This window comes from Lissotriton helveticus, chromosome 12 (genome assembly GCF_964261635.1).
Source record: "Lissotriton helveticus chromosome 12, aLisHel1.1, whole genome shotgun sequence".
NCBI classification, from domain to species: Eukaryota; Metazoa; Chordata; class Amphibia; order Caudata; family Salamandridae; genus Lissotriton; species Lissotriton helveticus.
The window spans coordinates 600,604,647-600,626,616 of record NC_136073.1 but is presented as its reverse complement, the minus strand read 5'-3'; the positions used below and the strand labels follow the sequence as shown (position 1 = coordinate 600,626,616).

At 43.7% G+C, this 21,970-nt stretch overlaps 1 protein-coding gene across 2 annotated transcripts in view; it reads right to left on the bottom strand.

The window, feature by feature from the left end:
* The window catches only part of LOC144797678 (maestro heat-like repeat-containing protein family member 2A), a 61,275-nt gene that overhangs the window by 9,739 nt on the left and 29,566 nt on the right, over nucleotides 1-21,970 (bottom strand). For both annotated transcript variants that reach the window (XM_078668399.1, XM_078668400.1), the window contains 2 exons: nucleotides 10,224-10,343; nucleotides 8,777-8,875 (listed from right to left, as the gene is read on the bottom strand). In XM_078668399.1, coding sequence (XP_078524525.1) covers nucleotides 8,777-8,875; nucleotides 10,224-10,343 — 219 coding nt within the window. The remainder of the gene's footprint in view (nucleotides 1-8,776; nucleotides 8,876-10,223; nucleotides 10,344-21,970) is intronic.

Sequence of the window (21,970 nt, the reverse complement as noted above, 5' to 3'; positions counted from 1 at the left end):
GCAAAACGGAATAGTGCATCCATCACCCTACTTGTCTGCTGTGCCCTTATGGTTAAAAGAGGTTCCCATCTCAACAGTTTGCTAAAAAGATTGCCCAAGTATGAGAAGTTACTTACCTTTTCTGTGTAATGTGCTAAAACCTGACAGGCATCTAAGTATGTGTTTTTTCCCCTTTACTGCCATATCTTACTATGACTGTTGTACCGGAGTGACGACTGGGGAGTAGGGTTACTAACGCTTTTTCCACACCCATACCTTCCAACATAGCCAATAATTTATCTCGGTTGACAGTGTCAAAAGCACCAGATAGGTCCATGAAGGCCAGATGGATAGAACTCTTCAAGGACCTTCTGTGCTTATTAATGATTAAAGATGAATTATGATATTGTTCAGTTGTACCCCGCCCTCTCCTAAAACCATATTGACTATTGGACAGAATCCAATTTTCTGATGCCCAATCTTTCAAGCGTGCAAGGAGGACTCTGCCCAAAACCTTATCTGTGGCATCTATCAACTAAATGGGCCTTTGGCATGCCAGGTCACGTTTAGCACCTTTCTTTAAAGATTGAGACCACTGTTGCTTCCTTCCATGATGAGGTTGTATAGCCCTCTTCAAAATGGTGGCATTGCCACAGCTGTTGTGTGTTTTGCCACACTACCTCCAGAAAATCCTTACCCTTTGGTTTACAACCCTACAGTTCAACATCTATAGCTACAAGTAGGGAGGACCGGTGCCATGCATCTCTCATAAGGAGTGCATTCAATCCTTTGTGATGGCGGACTAGGGGCAGTAGACATCAGACTATAATACTGGGCAGCTCAGCTCAGCTGCTGGCGGTTAATGACTGGATCTTTGGGGACCGGGGGACCCAGCTACGAAACTTAAGCAGACTCCCTTTACCGGGTAAGCACCAGAGTTTTGGCTGTATGGGGAGTTTCTCCTGCCCACTATTCCAGCCATTGTAGCCGTTCCAGCCATTCCATTGATTAACTGGAGGTTGCCTACTAGGAAGAAGCTGTTGTGCATGGGTACATGCCCAACGGACACGGTAGGGCTGCTGGGCCCTGAGATAAGTTTGGGATCTGTAAATAGGGAGACATCTGGCAGACATACCATATTATGTTCTACGACCAACTTGAAGCTAAAGAGGATTCACAGAGATCACAGTTGTTTATTTACCTACTGTGCGGACATGCACTGGTTAGGCACACAGGCCACATAACAGCGCTCACAAGAGTACAGTCCATTAGAAATCTGACTCATGATGTTAGCTATTGGTAGGAAAGGCAGATCTTGCTTATACAGAATTCTGGTGCTAAATGTCCCAGACCGGCTAAACAAATTGCAGGAAAGATATGAGTCAGACCTGAAGCCCTTGGATGATGACAAATGGATTAAGGCAAACAATGGCAGCCGAAAATGGGTAATATTGCCTCACCTGAGATTAGACCAGGTTAAAGAATATATTAAACCCCTGAGAGGCTATGAAGGATGGGGAGGGACAGCTGCTAGGGATATTTTCGTTATGGACAGACCAGAAGCTCCTTCATGCATGTGGTATGGAAATGCCAGGTGATTCAGGTGTATTGGATCCTGCAATACCCTAACCTACAAAGGGTCTGCCGACTTCTGATAGAACACAATCCCACGTTGGCTATCATGGAAGTATTTCTGGGAGGGAATGGGTAAGGGGACAAAAACTGATGATTGGGACCAGTTGTGTTTTTGCTAAACGTCACAAAGCGGGCCATTGGAGATGCAGGCCCCCCACAATCTCAAAGTAGTCAAGAGGGATGGTATAACTGCTCTTTAGCTGCGGAAGCAGTGTACAGATCCAGAGGGTAACCAAAAAAGTATGATAGAATCTGGGGACAGTGGAAAGTACAGCCCAAAACACCCAGAGCTGGCCACTCATAGGAAGTTCTTGGTGGAAAGTGCACAGTTGTCCATGGCACATATCCATCTATAGTGAACCGGATTGGTAGCAGCAGACTTAACTGACATCTACTTCATGGTATTCCAGAACTAAATGGGATGTTGTGCAAGGGGGCATGGGATGGAGTGCTATGCAGTGATACAGTAGTGTGATCTTAAATGTGTTGAAAACTCAATAAAAAGAATTTTCAAAAAATAAAGAAATTACTATCCAGCTACAGGAAAACTCAACAAGAATTTCCTCTTGCGCAATAACTGCTCTTGAACCAGTGTGCAATTGCAGCAATGAAACTCAACCAATCTGTTCACTTCGATGTCAAAGCTGACCCTGCAGTTGTGCCAGCTGGACTTTTCCCCAACTTTTAATATTATTGACTGAAGTCCTACAACCTATCATGGGATTTTCAGGCTGTCAGAAATCCCTCAATACGGTGAGCTGTATGGCTACCAGGTCAGTGAAGTACATGCTTCCACTGCCCAGCCCAAATGGAGTTCATTATTTGATGGGCTGGCCCATCTATCAACACTCCAATATTTCTGAAGTTCAGATTATAGAAATATCTATGCATACATACATGCAATACCAGTGTAAAGTGTTAGAGTAACTAGCTAGAGCTGGGACTGCTGTTGTGACTGACATATTCTCAGACACCTTTCTTCCCCCTTTTTTGGTGCTGTTGCATTTCTCTAAACTATTCATCTAATCTGAGCCTTTCATTGTCTTGCTTTTGTTAGCCACTGATCAACTTAATCACCATTGTCATACCCCCAGCCAATGAGCAGAGACCTTCACATATATTAGCTTGCATGATTTTACAATAGGTCTCGAATTTGCACGGGTTAGAGCTATAGACGTAAATGACAATGTCTTTTACTTATGTTTTTTGGTTTGGAGTGTAGCGGATGTATGTGGTGTCCAGTGGAATTATGTTGGTTGTATTCAAGTTGTTAGTTTTGAAATTGTTTGGGGTGGAAGTGTGTGGTGTATTTGTGTAGTGGAATTGTGGTGCATTGTGAATATATAGGGGTGAGAGCTGCACAAAATAGATAGAAATGGATGATAGAGAGGGATAGGTAGTTTGTGCAGGAAATGGTGATTGAATTTGAGATAGAAGAGCAGAAAGAGTATGTGAGAAAGAAGGGGAGAGCAGGCCACAGATGCATAAACGGGAGCACATGTGTATGCGGAAAACACCTGAAGAATAAGAGGAGAGTGTGGGTTTGAGGGACAGAAATTTGAGATAGAGGAGCAGAAAGTGTATGTGAGAAAGAAGGGGAGAGGAGGCCATAGGTGCATAAAGTGGGGGCACATACGTATGCAGGAAAGTAAAACAGTTAAAGAATAAGAGGAGAGTGTGGGTTTGAGGGACAGAAATTTGTGAAAAGGCATGGTATGGAAACTGTGCTTGAGAACTCAAGTGAACCGAATGAGAGAGGCAGGAAGAGTGCATGAGAGAGCGAGAGAGAGCAGTGAGAGAGAGTAAGAGAGAGAGAGATAGAGGTACAAGTGGAAGGGGCACCAATAATAGGGGTGGAGGCGAGAGGTGGACCAGGGAAGAGCGTGAGGAGGTACAGGAAGGTAGCGGATGTTAGCAGGCAGTATAGAGAGAAGACAGGGAGCGTGAGCGAGGGAGAGATCAGCGGTATTGTAAGATGAGAGGGGGTACTGGGAGTCTGAGGGAGAGATGAGAGAGGCAGTGGGTGTGTAGGGAAGTGATGACAGGGTTGATGATAGTGCAAGGGAGTGAGTGATGTGTTAGATTGGAATTGTTTGTTGTGGAATTGTATGGCATGGTGTGAAGCTGTGTAGAGGAAATATGTGGCATCGTGTGCTCTGGAATATGTGGATATAACTGAAGAGTGATGATGGTGGCAGCAAATGGGAAGCCCATGGGCAGGCTAAAGCCCATCCAGTAGATGCAGCATGTCTCGGTTTGAGACAGCCCATATGCTCCGTCTAGAGCTGAGGCCTAAAAAACATGACTTTATCCAGCTGCGTGGTTTACCATCAGAGAGATACCAAATAGCGCTGCAATGCTTTGCCTGTACAAGGGCATATGTGTTCTCTTCCGTGTTCTCAGAGTGAGACAGAGAGCAAGATTGAATCAGCAAGCAGACATTGTAGTTTATGAATTGGTGGAAGCAGCATTCCCGATAAACAAAGTGGCTGTGTGTGTTTTGACCACGGTGTGGGGGCACTTGACTGATTTGTAGATGCAGAAAATATGGGTGTCACTATATGTTCAATATGTCATCCTGCCCTTGGAAGAATGCCCACGAAGGTAATCCTAGAAAAATCACATGTACATGCAATTACGGTATAATCAATATAATAACAGAAACATATGTAACAGGATTCATTGGATCAGATAATGAGTGTAAAATGACTATGACAGTTACCAAAATGTTTATTGTGTAGTACCTTACAGTTTGCCACTCATTTCCATACACATACTAACCGTTTGACCTACATTTACTTTCTGAGAAAAATAGGTAATGTTCATGTTTTATTGACCAGGCAGTGCACGGAGTGGGAGGCCACTTCAGTGCGGGCCACACTTTACAGGAAAAGGCCCTACCTGCAGAGCCCAGGTGGGCGGTGGAAAGGGACAATTAAATGCTCACACTTTCAATTCCACTGCAGTGTGAGGGGTGCAAGGCCACAGGAGTTAGAATCATAGAATAATGAACAAGACTAGCCTAAAAAAATTTGAAACAAAGAGTCCAGCAATTTGCGGCAGTCCCGGCTGCCAGGGCGTGTTATACAAATTTCCAACATGATACGACTAATGCTGAATTACCATAAACATAAAAGTCTACCACAGTTGGCAGCTCATCATGCTCAGAAAGAAAAAAAATTAAATGTAGCAAGTTACTGTAAGTAGCATGCTTCATTAAATAAACCCTGGCCTACGACGAAAGGCCTATGCAGGGCTTCAAGTGGTATGAAAAAACTGGTGGGTCCCTCAAAGGGGCGTGGCAAGAAGATTACGGATGTGGCTTAAAACATGTAAGCAAAAAATATGTGCTTCTGTATAGTGTGCCTCCCCACTAGTATTTTGGAGCTGCTGTCATTGCACCCAGATATATAATACAGCAAGTTACATGGCTGATACAACAAGCCCAGGTTGTCAGCTTTGTCAATGGTGTGTATTTCCATTGGCTATATATGAGGGTGAACATTTCCATGCCCTTTTCAAATAATTTGCTTCCTTTTAAGTCTTTTCTCTCTCAATGGGGGCTGGTTATCAAAGGGAGGATTTGAAAAGGTTAGTTTAAATAGGCCATCTTCTGTTTTTGCTGAGTTTAACGCAGGATATTCAAGTAAAGCCCTTGCCTTTCTCTCATAACTTTTTTTCCTGCTCAACTTATTTTTAACAACCTTGGTGTTTAACAAAATATATGCTTCAATACCTCGATTACACACTCAAAGCATTTCTTCCTGCAGAACAGTTGTCATGTAAAAATATATGGTTTACATGTAAAGCCCTTTAGTGCCCTAGGGCCAAGTTTACACTATATAAACTGCCAGAAAAAAAAGAAAGAAAAAAGCATAACGTGACCTTGGTGTGGCCTGGCAAGTCATATGTCCTTTTGTGCAACAACAGCATGTAAGCATAATCGTTGCCTTAATTGCAGAAGTATACAAGCACATGAAGGGCAGAAACCTTCCCTAGTAGAGGACAATGACAGTTAATGTCATTTGTAGTGAACACTGTAATAATGTACTCTGCATTATATTGCTGTTCTGCAGAGTATGTTGCAATGGTAAAAGACCCATGCTTCCCTGTAGCAAGGAACTTCCCCTAAGCAGCGGGATCAGAGCAGACATTCCAGCAAAAAAGAGGAATCAGACAAAACAGAGGTGTCTGCCTGGAGGGTGCGGGCAAAAATGGAGACCCCGTTAAGGACACGTCCCGGCACTTGCTTTTTAGAACTGCTGGTGCACCAGCAATGCCCAGCCCACTTAAAGCCCTCGGCCTATGTGATATCTATTTGTGCCTGGGTTGTTAAAAACCTTATCTGCAAGACGTGCGGCAATGCTATGAAACTACAAAAATGCAGTTACATGAGCTATAAATGAAAACATACATTATTATTATTACGGTGTTCAGGCTGTTAAACATGAACATGTGCGCAGAGTCAGAAGGAGGAGAGCAGAAAGAAAGTATACGAGTAAACTGAATGTTTCTACTGGGTGAAAACGAAACCTGCAGAGAAGACTGCAGCCCTATGCAGCGTGTACCCCATGTTTTCACATCTTGCTTGGTCCCATCTATGATCTTACTGCCAGGTCCTATAGGCAGGCTTGCTTCCAATGTGATCTGACTGAGCGCTCCTATTTGATTTTCACAACTCAGAAGCGGTGTTTTAGCCAACACAGCATTGGGCATTGTCAGAATTATGCTCTCACTATAGAAAAACAGCTTTTTAGACGACAGGCATTGTGCTGTTTAAATTCCAATTTCTTTGCGATACCCCTTAGATCAATGAAGCAGCTGCCATAAAGGGGCACCTGCTGGACAACGGAAACACGACAAACGGAAAACAAACCTGAGCCAATAATGTGTTGAGTTAAAAGCACAAGATAACAATAAAAAAACAAGTATTTCCAACATCAACGAGAGAGTGCGCCTGTAACCACCGTGCACAGTAGTTCTAACCAACGGAAAAAGTATTCCCAAAATGAGTACCTAAAATGGCCACTGTGTTAACAGATAAGTAATTGGCTGGTGCTTTCAGGGGGGGTTCAATACAGGAAGAGGCATGATGTATTCATGCCACGGACGAATGGAGTGACGATTGGGGCAGCTAAAGGGAAGCCTATGGGCAGGCTGGTTAGAGCAGCGCACACACGTTGTCTAGAGCAAAGACCTATGAAGTAACCACTTTTGTAAGTTAAGAGCTGTGCCAGAAAGCGGATCTTTAACCTGTCGGAAAAAGTAATTTCATCCATCTAGTGACGACTTCATGCAGCTTCTGGGCACTGCTAAACTTCAAACGAAAACCTACATTTCAGATATCGATCCATCACACTTAATATCATTTATAAACTTATACAGCTTATTTTTATTTCATTTAAAGGGTGCAGCTCATAGGTTTCATGTCTTAACAAACACATATTTTGTCATAGCTATTGGCGCATTTATTGGAGTGCAGCTTCCACTTGCCCTGGTACGCAATGTACTGTGAAATAAGTGAGGGATGTGTAATGGCTGTTGGTTATGATAAAGTTTAAACACAATTCTTTTTCTGTGCTATACAATTGTGGTGGCACAGGCAACATAAATTATTCACTCAAAGTTGAATTATGGTGTCAAAGAACTTTTGGGCAGCACTACCTCGTGCACCTGTCTGCTCAAAAGACACTTGTCCCCTGCCAGTGGTATTTAGGTTAAGAATTAGAAATTAAATATAGAGGAAAAAAATACAAAAAGAAAAGTGAGAAACTGATATTTCAAATTTTAATGCTGTATAAGTATCTGAAAATAATTTTGTAGGATTTTATTCTTGTTGTAAGATACACAAATCCAAAATCCTATGTCTAACCATAATGCTATCACTATCACTTGTCCATTACTATTATGTACTATAACCGAAACCCAAACCCCCTAACACTAGGAGGATAATATACCCACCACTTTTCACAGACCTGAACCTAGTTCATTCCAGCAAAGTATGCTGAACAAAATTATTTACCCTAACCCTGTATCATGCCCATGCTTCCTCTCCAGCCATAAAGTTATCCCTAAGACTAACATTAATCAAGAACTGTTCCGTAACTGGCACAATATACGCAACCTGAAGTCAATATCTATCCTTTATGCTTACATTAACTCTATACCTAACTTTAATGTGTACCATTACCCTTACCCTAACTCTTATTCACACACACACACACACACACAACCTCAAAGGCGGCAGAAACGCCACGAAGAAAATGCCCTGCATAACCAATGATCCAGTGAATATTGCCTTACCCGGCTGCCTAAATCAACCCTGGCCTCAGTGTCACCCAGCCCCCAAATACAATGATCCTCCCTGGCCTTGTCCTAGGCATAGAGGATATGTGTGGTTCTCTGCCCCTACAGCGCAATCACATTGCCTTACCCATGTGTCAGGGTGGGGTGTTCACGTTGGCCTCATGAAGGCCCATCCTCAGACAGGAGAGGTAGTCCTTTAACACAACACACCAGTGCTGGTGCGGGTTGCCTCCTGGCCCGGGCCAGTCACCATTTCAGTAGGAGTTTAGAGCACAGTAAGCTGTGTGCTATAGAATATGGACTCAGCCGCATACCTTTCCTCAATGTAACTGTATTCTGTAGATACAGAGCCCAGCCTTTACACAGGCCTGTTGTTTGATATCGAGTAGCACTCCCCCCTTGAGTCCAGGGCCTGGTCTTAGACCTGGTCTTGTATTGAACACCCACATTCCTAAATGTAAGTTGTCTTGGAGGGTGGCATTTCCGTTGGTGCTCTATTACTTCTGAAGTCATGAGTAAATCAAAGGAGAAAGTAAAGGTTGAATGACTTGCTTTTATGGTAAATTTAAGAAAGTGTTGCATTTGGTATCATAAGCCCCTTCAAAATAAATTTTCTAAACAAATTTCTAAATTTCTTCTACAAATGTTATATACACATGAGGAATGGAAGCTGCACTGGCCATTTATTTGATACAGTTTTGTTTTCGGAATTGTAGACTGCCTACATCTTTAGACATATTTTAGCTTTTCTTTCTCGTAAACTTTTATCTAATTGTAAAATACATTTAATAAATGTGAACCGCCACTGCTGAGGAAAGTTTGAAATATGAGACAGAAAGAGATGCATGGTTCTTACCAGCTCAATATCAGAAAGACAACCCTTGTATGCTTCAAGTACCTGCCGGCATGCGAAAGGATGAACCTTGGCACATGTTTGGAAACCAATTACTATGCCCTGCAAATAAGGAAAGACAACTCACAGCCTCAGGGAGACAATAGACATTACCCAAACACAGACATTTAGTATAAGAGATTTCATATTTGAAAGAAAGGATAAAGCTGGTTCTTGATTTCACATTCAGTGTTTACAGCTGGTATTGGTGAATGATTGTCAACTAGTAAAGCAAGGGAAACGGCCACTACAACGCGGCCGTTTCCACAAATGCATTAACCACGCATGCATTACAACGCATGCGTGGTTAACACGAAAGCCTTTACCACGCATACCTTTACTAAGAGGTAAGTAGTAAAGGCATATGTGGTAAAGGTTCAAAATAAAAAAGGGGGGCTTGGGGGGGTCTCCCCCCCAAACAAAAACGTCACCTGAAATCACGTAAGAAAGTGCAGGAAATCAGCGTCGTTTAAGAGGAAACTGAAAGAAACTTCCGCTTCCTCTTAACGACGTACAACGTCACCACGCAAGAATTAGAGGAAAGGGTTATGCGTTGAAAAACCATTCCGTTGTAACGCATGCGTGGTAAAGGCATGCGTTGCAATGGAATGCGTTGTAAGAACATACAACCATAAAGCAAATATATTCAGTGGCCTGAAAGCATGATTTAAGTATACCTTTATACAGCTATGCTGGAGGGCCTTTACCATGCTACTTAAAAAGCATCTTTGGAGAATAAGATGAGAGTTTCGTCACTATTTGTTTTCTGTCACTTTGTCTCTCTGGTGTTTCACATAAAGGAACTGCAAGGACAGTTCAATACACAAGCCTTCTTTACAACAAAGGAGTGCGATTTCTTTAGAAGCGGTGCTTATCCTTTTTTCCTCATGTCTACTGTTGTCTATTTTGAAGGCCTTTCTGAGAGAGTCATTTCAAAGCCTTCACATAGCTTTATGTCTTTCACCACTTTATCTGCAACATTGATTAAACTTGATTTATCTTGTTCAAACACTGGCTTCTATCTAGAGAGATCACCTAAAGAGGCTCCTAACTATCCCTGATGAAATGCATTATTAGTCACCTGAAAAAAGGAGCTCTACATTTAGTTTCTGCTAACTTAGTCCTCATCTACTCTGTAGAGGGGTTTCACTCTACTATAATTTGGCTATGCACGGAGTACAAAATCACACTTTTGGGTGAGAGGAAGTACTGAGTGAGGAATGTTTCACCGGTCATCAATAATTTACCATCAAGCTCTATGAATGAAGTTACAAACCTACACAATGTACATCCAGATGCTCCACAGCCCATATGACTACCTTCTCAACTTGTTTTTGTTGTGGTCGTACAGGGTGAAATACCCTAGGGAAATAAATCTATGATAATTGTAAGAAATGCACTTGATACTTACTGCATGGTAAGGCGTAGCGATGAACCTAGTAGATTCGAACATGCTTCGAAGGAAGGGTAAAATCAGTGCAGTATCATCACAGCTGGCCATGCACTTACCAAGGCACTGGAAAATAAAACCCTAATATGGGAGTGAATTAAAGACAGTCTGAATTAAGAATAAACAGCATCTCCTGCTCACGCTATGAAAGTCTTACTTATATTGGAGTATTCATCTTTGATTCACTCTACACACATATTTGTCTCCCACTTTCAAATAGCACTTAATAAGTTGAGTGAAAATTTTTGTTATCTTATGTATAGTATAGTTATATTTTCTGGACATTGTAGAGATTTGTATATGGCCTTAATATGACTCAAAACAAGGAAGTGAGGGGTAATGTGAGCCAATGAAGGTCCAGTACCAAGGCTCTGAAAGTGCTAATGCAGAAACCAGTGGAAATACTGCTCCTTTTAGAAAGCAAAGTAGAAAGAAATGCGGACAAAGAAAGGGGAATCCTAAGGATTTTTTCTTGGTGCCTTCACAAATCCATGGATAAGGAAGAAGGGGGGTTACCCAAATAAGTCACTGGGGACCTGGGTGCTATATGATATATACGAAAGGGGTCCCAGTGAACCGTTTAAACATTCATCACATTTATTTGCAATCAAGGTAAAAAAAAACACATTAAACAAGACACATCGTAAATTAATCACAATGAGCAAAGTTTACAATACAAAAATTACTGATACATTAAGAGTGCCCCAAGAAAGGAAGGAAAAGAGGGATTAGCGTGATGCTGTGAAAGAAAAAATGAGTGAAGAAAGATAATAGTTGTGACAAAAAGGATAATTCAAAAATTATTAATTATTAATTGTTTGAAACTAAATTGGCTTCAGATTCGCACTTGAAATCCGCTCTAAATCACGGGACCGACACTGCTGAGTGTCGGTCCCGTGATTTAGAGCGGATTTCAAGTGCGAATACATCTATCAGGAAATCATTGAATTTGAAAATACGACTGAACAAGACCCGACAAACTGCTTTGAATAGGCCTTGTGGTTGCACACAGTCGAGACTCAATCCCCAAACTTCCATACGAATAGACGTATTTACGGTCTACCTTCTTTTAAGAATTTGACGATTGCGACAAAAGAAATATTCCAGTAACTTGCCACCGTGTGGAATTAATCACTTAACCACCATGAACTCATAGTGTTCCCTTGGTTTCACGCCTCTTGTCCTGATGAAGACCCCGATGTAAGGTCCTAATTACGCCTACATTCGTAGTGTGGGGTCGAAACGTCGACGGCTACTCCTTTTTACCTCAGTTGACGCCCCCCCTTAGTTGTGGATATGGAATACCAGCGTCACATACATGACCTTTGATGAACATTTGGAAATCTGTGATTCCTTGTTTTGGCTCAGGGATCTGAAGCCAATTTAGTTTCAAACAATTCATAATTTTTGAATTATCCTTTTTGTCACAACTATTATCTTTCTTCACTAATTTTTTCTTTCACAGCATCACGCTAATCCCTCTTTTACTTTCTTTCTTGGGGCACTGTTAATGTATCCGTAATTTTTGTATTGTAAACTTTGCTCATTGTGATTAATTTACGATGTGTCTTGTTTAATGTGTTTTTTTTTACCTTGATTGCAAATAAATGTGATGAATGTTTAAACGGTTCACAAATCCATGAGCATGTAAAGTCTCATCATCAAGGGTGTTCTTAATAGGGCTGGCAATGCAATGCCCTATGGGCCCCACGAAGGGTCGCTTCAGCAGAGATCTTTTTATTTTTGCCATCTGATGAAAGTGCCAGTGTGAGGGCGTTTTGAATGTGTGAGGTTGAGTGAATGTGTATAGTGAAATGAAGAGAGACTAAAAAGAGGTATTCAACTGGACTTTAAACTGATGGTTTCCTTGGCAGGTTTAAAAAAAACATAATTTGGTACGGGCGACTACAGGGAGGTAATGTATCCAAGTAGCCTAAATCTGTGAATGTGGTCAGGTCAACGTGTTTCTTGCCTGTTGGCCCAAAAAGTATCTGTACCACTTCTTCAGGACCTAAAAAAGGGAGAGCTAACCCTACCCCACATCTAAGATGTGATATAAAGTGTAGGTAATCCCCTAAAAAAAAATACCTTTGTTCAAAAAGTTTAAAATTGATCGTCCAACTTAGAAAAAAAAAAGAGAAATTGAAAAAAACACACAGTAAACAAATGTTTTGCATGTATGGGCCAATGTGTCTCCAGGATCGCTTTTCCGGGACACTGTATGTGCATCTTATTGTTATGGCTGATCAGTCGCCACAATGTGAAGGAAGTAAAAAACACACTAGTACATGCAATATAACAGAGCAGGCAAGTGGACATACAGGCAACAGATAACATAAAACCAATCTGTGTTGCTGTTACACAGTGTATCACAAGTTGTCCTCAGGAGTGAGTGAAGGGTCTTACCCTTTGGATCAGTGACCCATAGGTCAAAAGCAGAGTGTAGCACTCAGCTGCTAACTGTGGAAAGAACAATGATAGTCAACATAAAGAAACAGCAAGTCAAGGGGACCCAAATTGCCTTGGGGTGAGAAAAAAAAGAAAAACAGAGTTTTCAAGAGATGCAACCATACTCATGTGGTTTCTGTGCAGAGAGCACTGGAGACCTACCATCCTCTGTTCATCTGGATTGAGACAGAGCAGGGGAGAAGACCCGTCTTTTAAGGTGCAGGTAATTGTAGTGATTGTCCTTGGGTGGGGTGCATGCGACCGTGGGAAGGAGTGATGACGCACTGGGCCCCTTGAGATTCCAGAGCCATGATTCGCTTTTAAGTGTACCCAGAAACTGAAGGACCTCCTGGTAAACACCAGACCTCATATTCAACAGTCCCACATGCAGAACACCTTGTGGGCCTTACCACCTGTCACAGGGCACTATCCCTGTGGGTCCTACGGGGTATGCCCACTGACTAAACATTCCTAAGAGGTCAGGTTGGGTCCCCAATGCGCCTGGAAACAAAAAAGTCACAGTAACTGCAGTACAAAAAACTGGGTTTACCTGATCACCTGCCTTTGTGGCCTTCATTACGCAGGAATGACCACGAGCGCTATCGAACCAAGAATAATGGAGCACTGGAGCAACATATGCTGCAGACACAGCACTACAAAAATGTGCCTTCACTTTTCCAACTCCAACCACTCTCCAGATGACCTCCGGCAGATCATTTGGGAAGCTATTAATTCATGGAGCCCTTTAAACCTTTTCAGAATGGAGCAAGGGTGGATTTTATGCCTCTCCACCAACAGCAAAGGTTTGAAAGATGAAATCCTCTAGTGCAAGGTGTAATTCAGTCCCCTGTGAAATCAGATACTCTCTTACTATGGCTAGATTGACATTTTCTTCATACATGGGACCTGATATACCATATCACCATTGACACCATGTCACATATGGAATGCCCGGCTATGGAGTCCCAGACACCGCACTAAGCAGTGCTTATGATAAGCATTTTGCGACTTGGCATTGGTCTCTTCTTCAGTAACACAAATGATTCTGTTGATACCAATGAGGTGGTACCCTCCAATAAGAAACCATGTAACTGTCTTAGTCTACTGTTTGAGATGAACAAGTTACTTACCTTCGGTAACGCTTTTTCTGGTGGATACAGTATCTGCCAGTGGATTCCTCACCTTGTGAATAGATTCCCACAGCAGTCCCCACTCCTGGAGGAGGGTGTCTACTCCTCTATACCAGAAAGTCCTGAAGGACAGAACGCGCAAAGTGGGCGTCCCTCCTCACTTCGGTATACAAGCAGTAATGCTTCGCGAAAGTGTGGAGGGAGGCCCAAGTTGCCTCTCTACAAATGTCCTCTATAGCAACACCCCTAGACAAAGCAGATGTTGATGACTTTGCTCTAGTAGAATGAGCTCTTATACCCTCTGGAGGTTCCTTACCAGCCAGGGCGTAGCAGATCTTGATGCATAGAATAATCCATCTCGAAAGTGTGCGCTTGTGCACAGCTCTTCCTTTTCTACTGCCAGCAAATCCAACAAACAACTGGTCATCCACCCGATAGTCCTTTGTCTTATCAAGATAAAAGCTCACCGCCCTCTTAGGGTCCAGACGGTGAAGCCGTTCCTCCTCCTTGGAAGGGTGAGGGGGAGGATAGAAGGTAGGAAGGGTAATAGACTGTCCTAGATGGAAAGGAGTTACCACCTTAGGCAGAAAAGCAGCCCTGGTCCTAAGAACCATTCGTTCAGCATGAATGGTCAAGAATGGGGGCTTCGAACTAAGAGCTTGAAGCTCACTTACCCTCCTTGCCGAGGTAATAGCAACCAGGAAGACCGTCTTAAAAGACAAGAGTCTCAAGGGACACTTGTGCAAAGGTTCGAAAGGAGAACCCAGTAAGCATCAGATTCAAGTCCCATTGAGGTACAATAAAGGGAGTAGGAGGAAATGTATTCTAAAGCCCTTTAGAAATCTTAAAACAACAGGAGACTCAAATAAGGACGGCTGATCCGGCAGGCAGAGAAATGCCGACAAAGCCGAAAGATAACCTTTGACTGTAGGAACAGCAAGCCCTTGCTGCGCTAAAGAAAGAGCAAATTGAAGTCCTCAAAGGATCGATGGATTTCTCCCCACACCAGGAAACAAACCGAGACCACCTATAAGAATAGATAGACTTGGTGGAATCACGTCTGGCCGATAGAATGACATCCACCACATCATGTGGGAGAGAAAAGGAATTCAGGTTGCCCCTTTCAATCTCCAGGCATGAAGGTGTAAGGTCTGGAGGTGGGGGTGTAGAACCTGCCCCTCCATCTGAGAGAGGAGATCTGCCCTGAGAGGGAGACAGAGCGGCGGGCACGAGGAGAGGTGGAGAAGATCTGTGTACCACAGCCTTCTTGGCCAATCCGGGGCGATCAATATGACTTGGGCCCGGTCTTGGCGAATCTTTCTCAGAACCCGAGGAATCAATGGTATGGGAGGAATTTCGTAAAGGAGTTGTGAGCCCCAACTCAACTGAAATGCGCCCCCCAAAGCTCCCAGCATCGGATACTGAAGACTGCAGAATGACGGGCAGTGAGCATTCTCGTGAGTGGCGAACAGGTCCACCTGAGGAGTTCCCCACGTCCGAAAGACGTGACAAACTACCTCTGGATGAAGCCTCCACTCGTGGTCGGCCAAGAACTGCCGACTGAGACTGTCTGCACGCATGTTCAGAACTCCGGCCAGATGATTTGCCATCAGACAAATCTGATGGTCCAGAACCCAGGACCAGAGCCGCAGAGCCTCTCTGCAGAGACACTGCGACCCCACTCCTCCCTGTTTGTTGACATACCACATCGCGGTGGTGTTGTCCGTCAGGACTTGAACCGACCACCCGCGAAGGGAAGGGAGAAAGGCCTTGAGTGCTAGACGTATCGCCCGCAACTCTAAAAGGCTGATGTGAAGCAACCTTTCCTCTTGATATCCAGATCCCCCAGATGAGCACCCCACCCTAGAGTGGATGCATCCGTTATCACCGTGGCAACCGATGGAGGTAGATGGAAAGGCTTTCCTTGAGACAGATTGCCTTCCACGCTCCACCAAGATACATCCGCTGCAGCTTCTCTGGAAATCCTCACAGACTCCCTGAGATCCCTGTTGTGTTGATACCACTGCCTGCGGAGACACCACTGGAGTGCCCTCATGTGCCAGCGTGCATGGTTGACCAACAGAATGCAGGAAGGCATCAGACCGAGCAGGCGAAGGACCTTCAGGACTGGAACAACCGCTCCATTGTGAAATAAAGGAATCATTCCCTGTATGTCGAGAATCCTTTGAGGTGGAGGGAATGCTCGACATGCAGTTGTGTCCAGTACCGCACCTATGAACAGGTTGCGCTGGGTGGGCACCAGGTGAGATTTGGGTACATTTATTGAAAAACCCAACCTGTACAACAACTGAGTTGTGACTTGCAGATGATGGAGCACTGCTTTGATCAACCAATCGCCCAGATACGGGAATACAGGTATCCCCGACCTTCTGAGATGTGCTGCCACCACAGCCATCACCTTGGTGAAAACTCGAGGTGCAGTAGTAAGACCAAACGGAAGGACCGCAAACTGGTAATGTTGCGATCCCACCGTGAAACGGAGATACTTTCCGTGCGACTTCAGGATAGGAATATGGAAATAAGTATCCTGCAAGTCGATCGACACCATTCAGTCCTCTTCCAGCAGCGCCTGAAGAACCTGAGCAAGGGTGAGCATGTGAACTTCTCCTGTTTCAGGTAAAGGTTCAAGATCCTAAGATCCAAGATTCGACGAAGTCTGCCACCCTTCTTGGGAATCAGGAAATACCGGGAGTAGCATCCCTGACCCCTTTCCTGCTCCGGAACCACCTCTATCGCACCCTTTCGTAACAGTGACAGGACTTCCTCCTGCAGGAGAAGTAGGCGGTCCTCTGAGCAAAATCCTTGGCAAGGAGGGTAATCTGGAGGAAATTCCAGAAAGGGAAGAGCATACCCATTCTCTTCAAGATTGAGAACCCAAAGATCTGATGTAACCGATTCCCAATCCAGTAGAAAATGGGTAAGCCGACCCCCTACAGGACCCGCATGATCCGGAATGGCGGATCTAGGGCTGCTTTGCTGATGGTGAAGGGGGTTGGGAAGAGGAGGAGGAGGCTTGACGTCCTCGAGGACAAGCTCTTTGTTTGACCCTGTAGGATTTATATAGTGGATTTTGCTTTTGCTGCTGCTGTTGAGTTTGACGGTAGGGACGAAAGGACGAACGTCCAAAACCTCTATACCTCTTAGTCGCAGAGCCTCTGGACTGCAGCCCCAAAGATCTGGCAGTAGCCTTACTGTCCTTAAATCTTTCCAAAGCTGCATCAGATTTTTTGCCAAATAGTCCGGCACCATCAAATGGGAAATCCAACAAGGCTGCCTAAACGTCCGCAGAAAAGTCAGATGACTTCAGCCAGGCAGCCCTTCTAGAGGCAACAGAAGTTCCCATAATGTGAGCAACTGAATCAGCAGTGTCAAGACCACTTTGAATCACTTGATGTGCAGCCGCCTGTGTATCGGCCAACACCGCATTAAAATCCTTCCTGCTGTCCTCAGGAATTTTAGGAGCCAACTGCCGTACAGAGTCCATCGGGGCATGTATATATCTCCCCAAGACACATGTGGCATTGGTCGATTTTAGAGCCATACTTGCCAAAGAGAAAATCTTCTTCGCAGTCTGATCCTGTTTCTTGGACTCCTTATCCCAGGCCCTTGAGGGAAAGCACCAACAGTCTTCTTCAAACAGGCTGCCTGTATAACCAGACTTCCAGGCAAAGGATGTGAGGATAGAAACTCAGGATCACCAGGTGCTACCCTATACCTCCTTGCAACACCCTTAGCCACTGCAGGAGCTATAAGAGGCCTGTTCCAAACCTCCAATATAGGCTCAGTCAAAGCCTCATTAAAAGGAAGCAATGGTTCCACAACTGAAGATGGGGAATGGAGGACCTAAGTCAAAAGATTAGACTTGTATTCAGCTGTAGGCAAAGTCAAATTTAAAAGATCCGCAGCTTTTTTGATGACCACATGGTATGGTGCAACGTCCTTTGAAGGGGCATCAGATACAGAGGACAGCTACCATTCAGGGGAAAGCTCCAAACCACTAGCATCCCTCAAATCATCAAAATAGTCCTCCTGAAGCTCACCTTCTTCCACCTCAGCCTCAGCCTCAGCCTCTCTAAATCTTTGCTCCTCTATAAGGCGCTGAGCTTCTCACCTCGATCTCTCCTCCAAGAGTCGCGCCATCGAATCCGTGACCGACTCCGATGGAGCCGGTGCCGGCCTCGAGATCGAATCTGGAAGCCCAGGTCGCTGCTCACGAGGTCGAGTCGGAGCCGGCAACGATGGAATCGGCGTCGATGACCTCGGAGGCGCCGAGAAATGCCAAGGCGGAGCCAGCACCGGCATAAATGGCATAAAAGGAGCTGGAGCATAGTAGTGGGGAACTACTAAATTATATGCCAATGGACCCATGGGACCCGAAGGTGCACCAGAGGGGTACAAAGCTCTCGAGTAGACTCCATACATTGCGTTTAAAAACGAAGTAGGGTCTTGACCTGGAGCTGGGAAGGGCGGGTAAGGACCCACAGGATGCTCTCTCAGAGGTTCCAGATTCGCCTCCTCTTCCACAGGCGGATGGACTGGAGTCATCGAGCCCTCAGGTAATGGAGCCTCTTCTTTCTCTCGAGCCGGGGACGGCGTGGAGAGGGATCCGATACCGGAGCCGGAGAACGCACTGGCAACTTCAAGGGCGAAGCCTCACCTTCTGGAACACCAGGTGAAGGAGACACCTCATCTTTTCTATGCCTCCTCTTAGGCGACTTCGGTCTCGACTCCGAGTCCTTACCGGAGTGATGTCGAGATCCATGCCTTCGCTTCTTATGCGTCTTCTTCGTTGACCTCAAAGCATGACCAGATGACGACATCGATGGCAACGCCGTGCGGGACCTCGACCTCAACCTCAACTTCGACCTCGCCCTACTCGAACGCGATCTCGAAGTCTTCTTCTCCTTTCTACCTTTCAACTTCACCACCAGAAGGTTTGCTTCCCTCTCTCAAAGAGCCTTCGGGTTCAACTTCTTACACGAAGAACAGCCTTTGACATTGTGGTCCCAACTCAGGCACCAGATACAATCCTCACGCGGGTCTGTAATCGACATCATCTTGCCGCACTTCCCACATGGCTTGAACCCGGTCTTCTTAGACGACATCTTCAGCGAGAAACAAAGAAGCAAGAAGACACCAAACAGAGAAAAACAGTAACAAAGTTACTAACAGCTACAGAGGTTCTCCGAAACCGTTAGCGTCGACGACATGGAAAAAAGGGAACTGATGTCATCACGCCGGCGTAGGCATATTATGGAGTCGGTGACGTCAGCGGAGCCGCGCGCGATGTCGTGCGTTCCTGTAACGTCGTCCACACCGGCGAGCTACAAAGAATTTTCCGAACGTTGCTGACGCAGAGGGATATTCACAAGGTGAGGAATCCACTGGCAGTTATATCCATCAGAAGCCGCCTTACTAATACCATTGACAACTTTGGTCGGCCTGCATTTGACCGCTACACACTCCAAGATCTCCACCACAGAGGGATGATACTTTTGCTACACAAGCACATGAGGGGCTTGCTCCTATTGGCTCCAGCCTACCTCTTCTCTTTCCTCTTCTCCTCATTTGACAATTCCCAATAGTGCTCACCAAGCATCCTAATCCATTGGGAATAGACCACTTGGCCGCCTCGTGTTACTTATTACATGAGGTGGCCTAGATTTCCAACATGAACACAGATGGCAATATGCCTAGATTCCACCATGAGGGATCGCTAGGAGTTATGTGCACCTGATTTGCTCTCCATCACTGTATATGCAAGAGTACTTAGGTTTACTATACTTTTCTCTGACCATTACCCTTGATTAACAAAACATTCAACTGTCTTAGTTTACTACTTAGAGGCCACCTTACAAAAACCATGGATGACTTTGGGATGCCCAGCTTTTAACCACTGCACACTCTGAGATAGGCGCCACTGAAGCATGATACCTCTGTTACATCAGCACGTGAGAAGCTCACTCCTTTTGGCTCAAACTCGCCCCTCCCCTCCTCTCCTCTCCTCATTGTCCACTAGGTCATCACTCCTTCCAGCTGCTGCCCACACCACACCTGAGGACAATCGCTCCAATTGCCCGTACCTTCAATGACAGGTCTTCTCCTCTGCTCAGTCTCGAGCCAGGCGAGCAGAGGAGGGTAGGTCTCTTGTGCTCTCCGTGCAGAAACCATGTGAGTATGGTTGCTTCTCTTGAAAACGTTTTCTTTTTCTTTTAACAGTAAGTCATTTGGGTCCACTTGATTTACTGTTTCTTTTTACTGACCATCATAGCTCTTTCCACTGTCAGCAGCTGAGCACTACCCTCTGCTTTTGACCTATAGGGCATAATTAATTGATCCAAAGGGTAAGACCCGTCACTCACAATGGAGGACAACCAATCACTTATGATACGCTGAGTAACACGAACACAGATTGGTTTATTTTGTATGTTCCATGTATGTTCACTTGCTTATTCTGTTATATTATATGTACTTGTGTGTTTTTCACTTCTTTCATATTGTGGTGACTGGTCAGCGCCAAAAATAGCATGCACATGTCTACCTTTAGAGACGCTATGATACAGTGAGTTGGAAAATCGATTCTGGTGGCACATTGAACCAAACATACAAAACATTTGTTTACTGAGTGTTTTCTTTATTTTTTCATTTATTTTCTAGGTTAGATGATCAATTCTAAACATTTTGAACCAGGTATTTTCTTCTAAAGGAATACCATAGCAGCATATCATGTCTTAGGTGTGGGGTCGGACTATCCCCCATATTTTTGGTCCTGACGAATCATTGTGGAACCTTTTTAGGCTATCGAAACATGACCACACTCACAGATTTAGTCTACTTGGGTACATCACACCCCTGTCTTAGCCCCAACCAAATTATATTTTTTTAATCCTACCAAGGGAACCATCACATTACAGTTCAGTTTGGTATCTCTTAGATAGTTTTAGTCTCCCTTTACTTCACTGTACACATTTACGAATCTCTGACAGAATATCGAGGCTGAAAATATCGACAGACAAAATATCGACGCTGGAATATCGAAGGCAAGTACATCGACACCCTATCTACAACATGGTAAGTACAAAAATATTGAAACAGAAATATCGATGGTAAAAATATCGTAATTAAAAATATCGTTTTTAAAAAAAAGATAAAATTAAGTAAATAATACTTATATATATTTTAAACTTATGTTAAAATGTGTTATAATGTTTAAAATGAATAAATAATACATATTTACTATTAAACATTTAATTAAAATTAATAATAAAATATATAATATATACTTAATTAATTATAATATATACATAATTTTTTTAATAATTATAAAATATTAACAAATACTACAACTTAAAAATACATCAACACTCATAAAATAATAACATAAATAATAATAAATAATTATATTTAATAAATAACAACAATTAAATATACTTTCAATATTTTTAACATTAATTAAATACATTATGTAACATCTTAAATACATAAATAAATATAAATAATATTGAATAGCATAAGGGTAAAAATTACTATTCAAACTCCAGAGGGTGCAACAGCAGATAAAGCGTTGGATAGCGTAAGGGTAAAAATTACTATTCCAACTCCAGTGAGCGCAACAGTAGGTAAAGCGTTGGATCGCGGGTATGTAAAAATGACTATTCCCACTCCAATGAGTACAACATTAGGGAAAGCGTTGGATAGCGTAAGAGTAAAAATTACTATTCCCACTTCAGAGAGTGCAACAGTAGGGAAAGCATTGGATAGCAAGTGGGTAAAAATTACTATTCCAACTCCAGTGAGTGGAACAGTAGGGAAAGCATTGGATAGCGGATATGTAAAAATGACTATTCACACTCCAATGAGTGCAACATTAGGGAAAGCGTTGGATAGCGTAAGAGTAAAAATTACTATTCCCACTCCAGAAAGTGCAACAGTAGGGAAAACGTTGGATAGCGGGTGGGTAAAAATTACTACTCAAACTCCAGTGAGTGGAACAATAGGGAAAGTGTTGGATAGCGGGTATGTAAAAATGACTATTCCCACTCCAATGAGTGCAACATTAGGAAAAGCGTTGGATAGCGTAAGAGTAAAAATTACTATTCCCACTCCAGA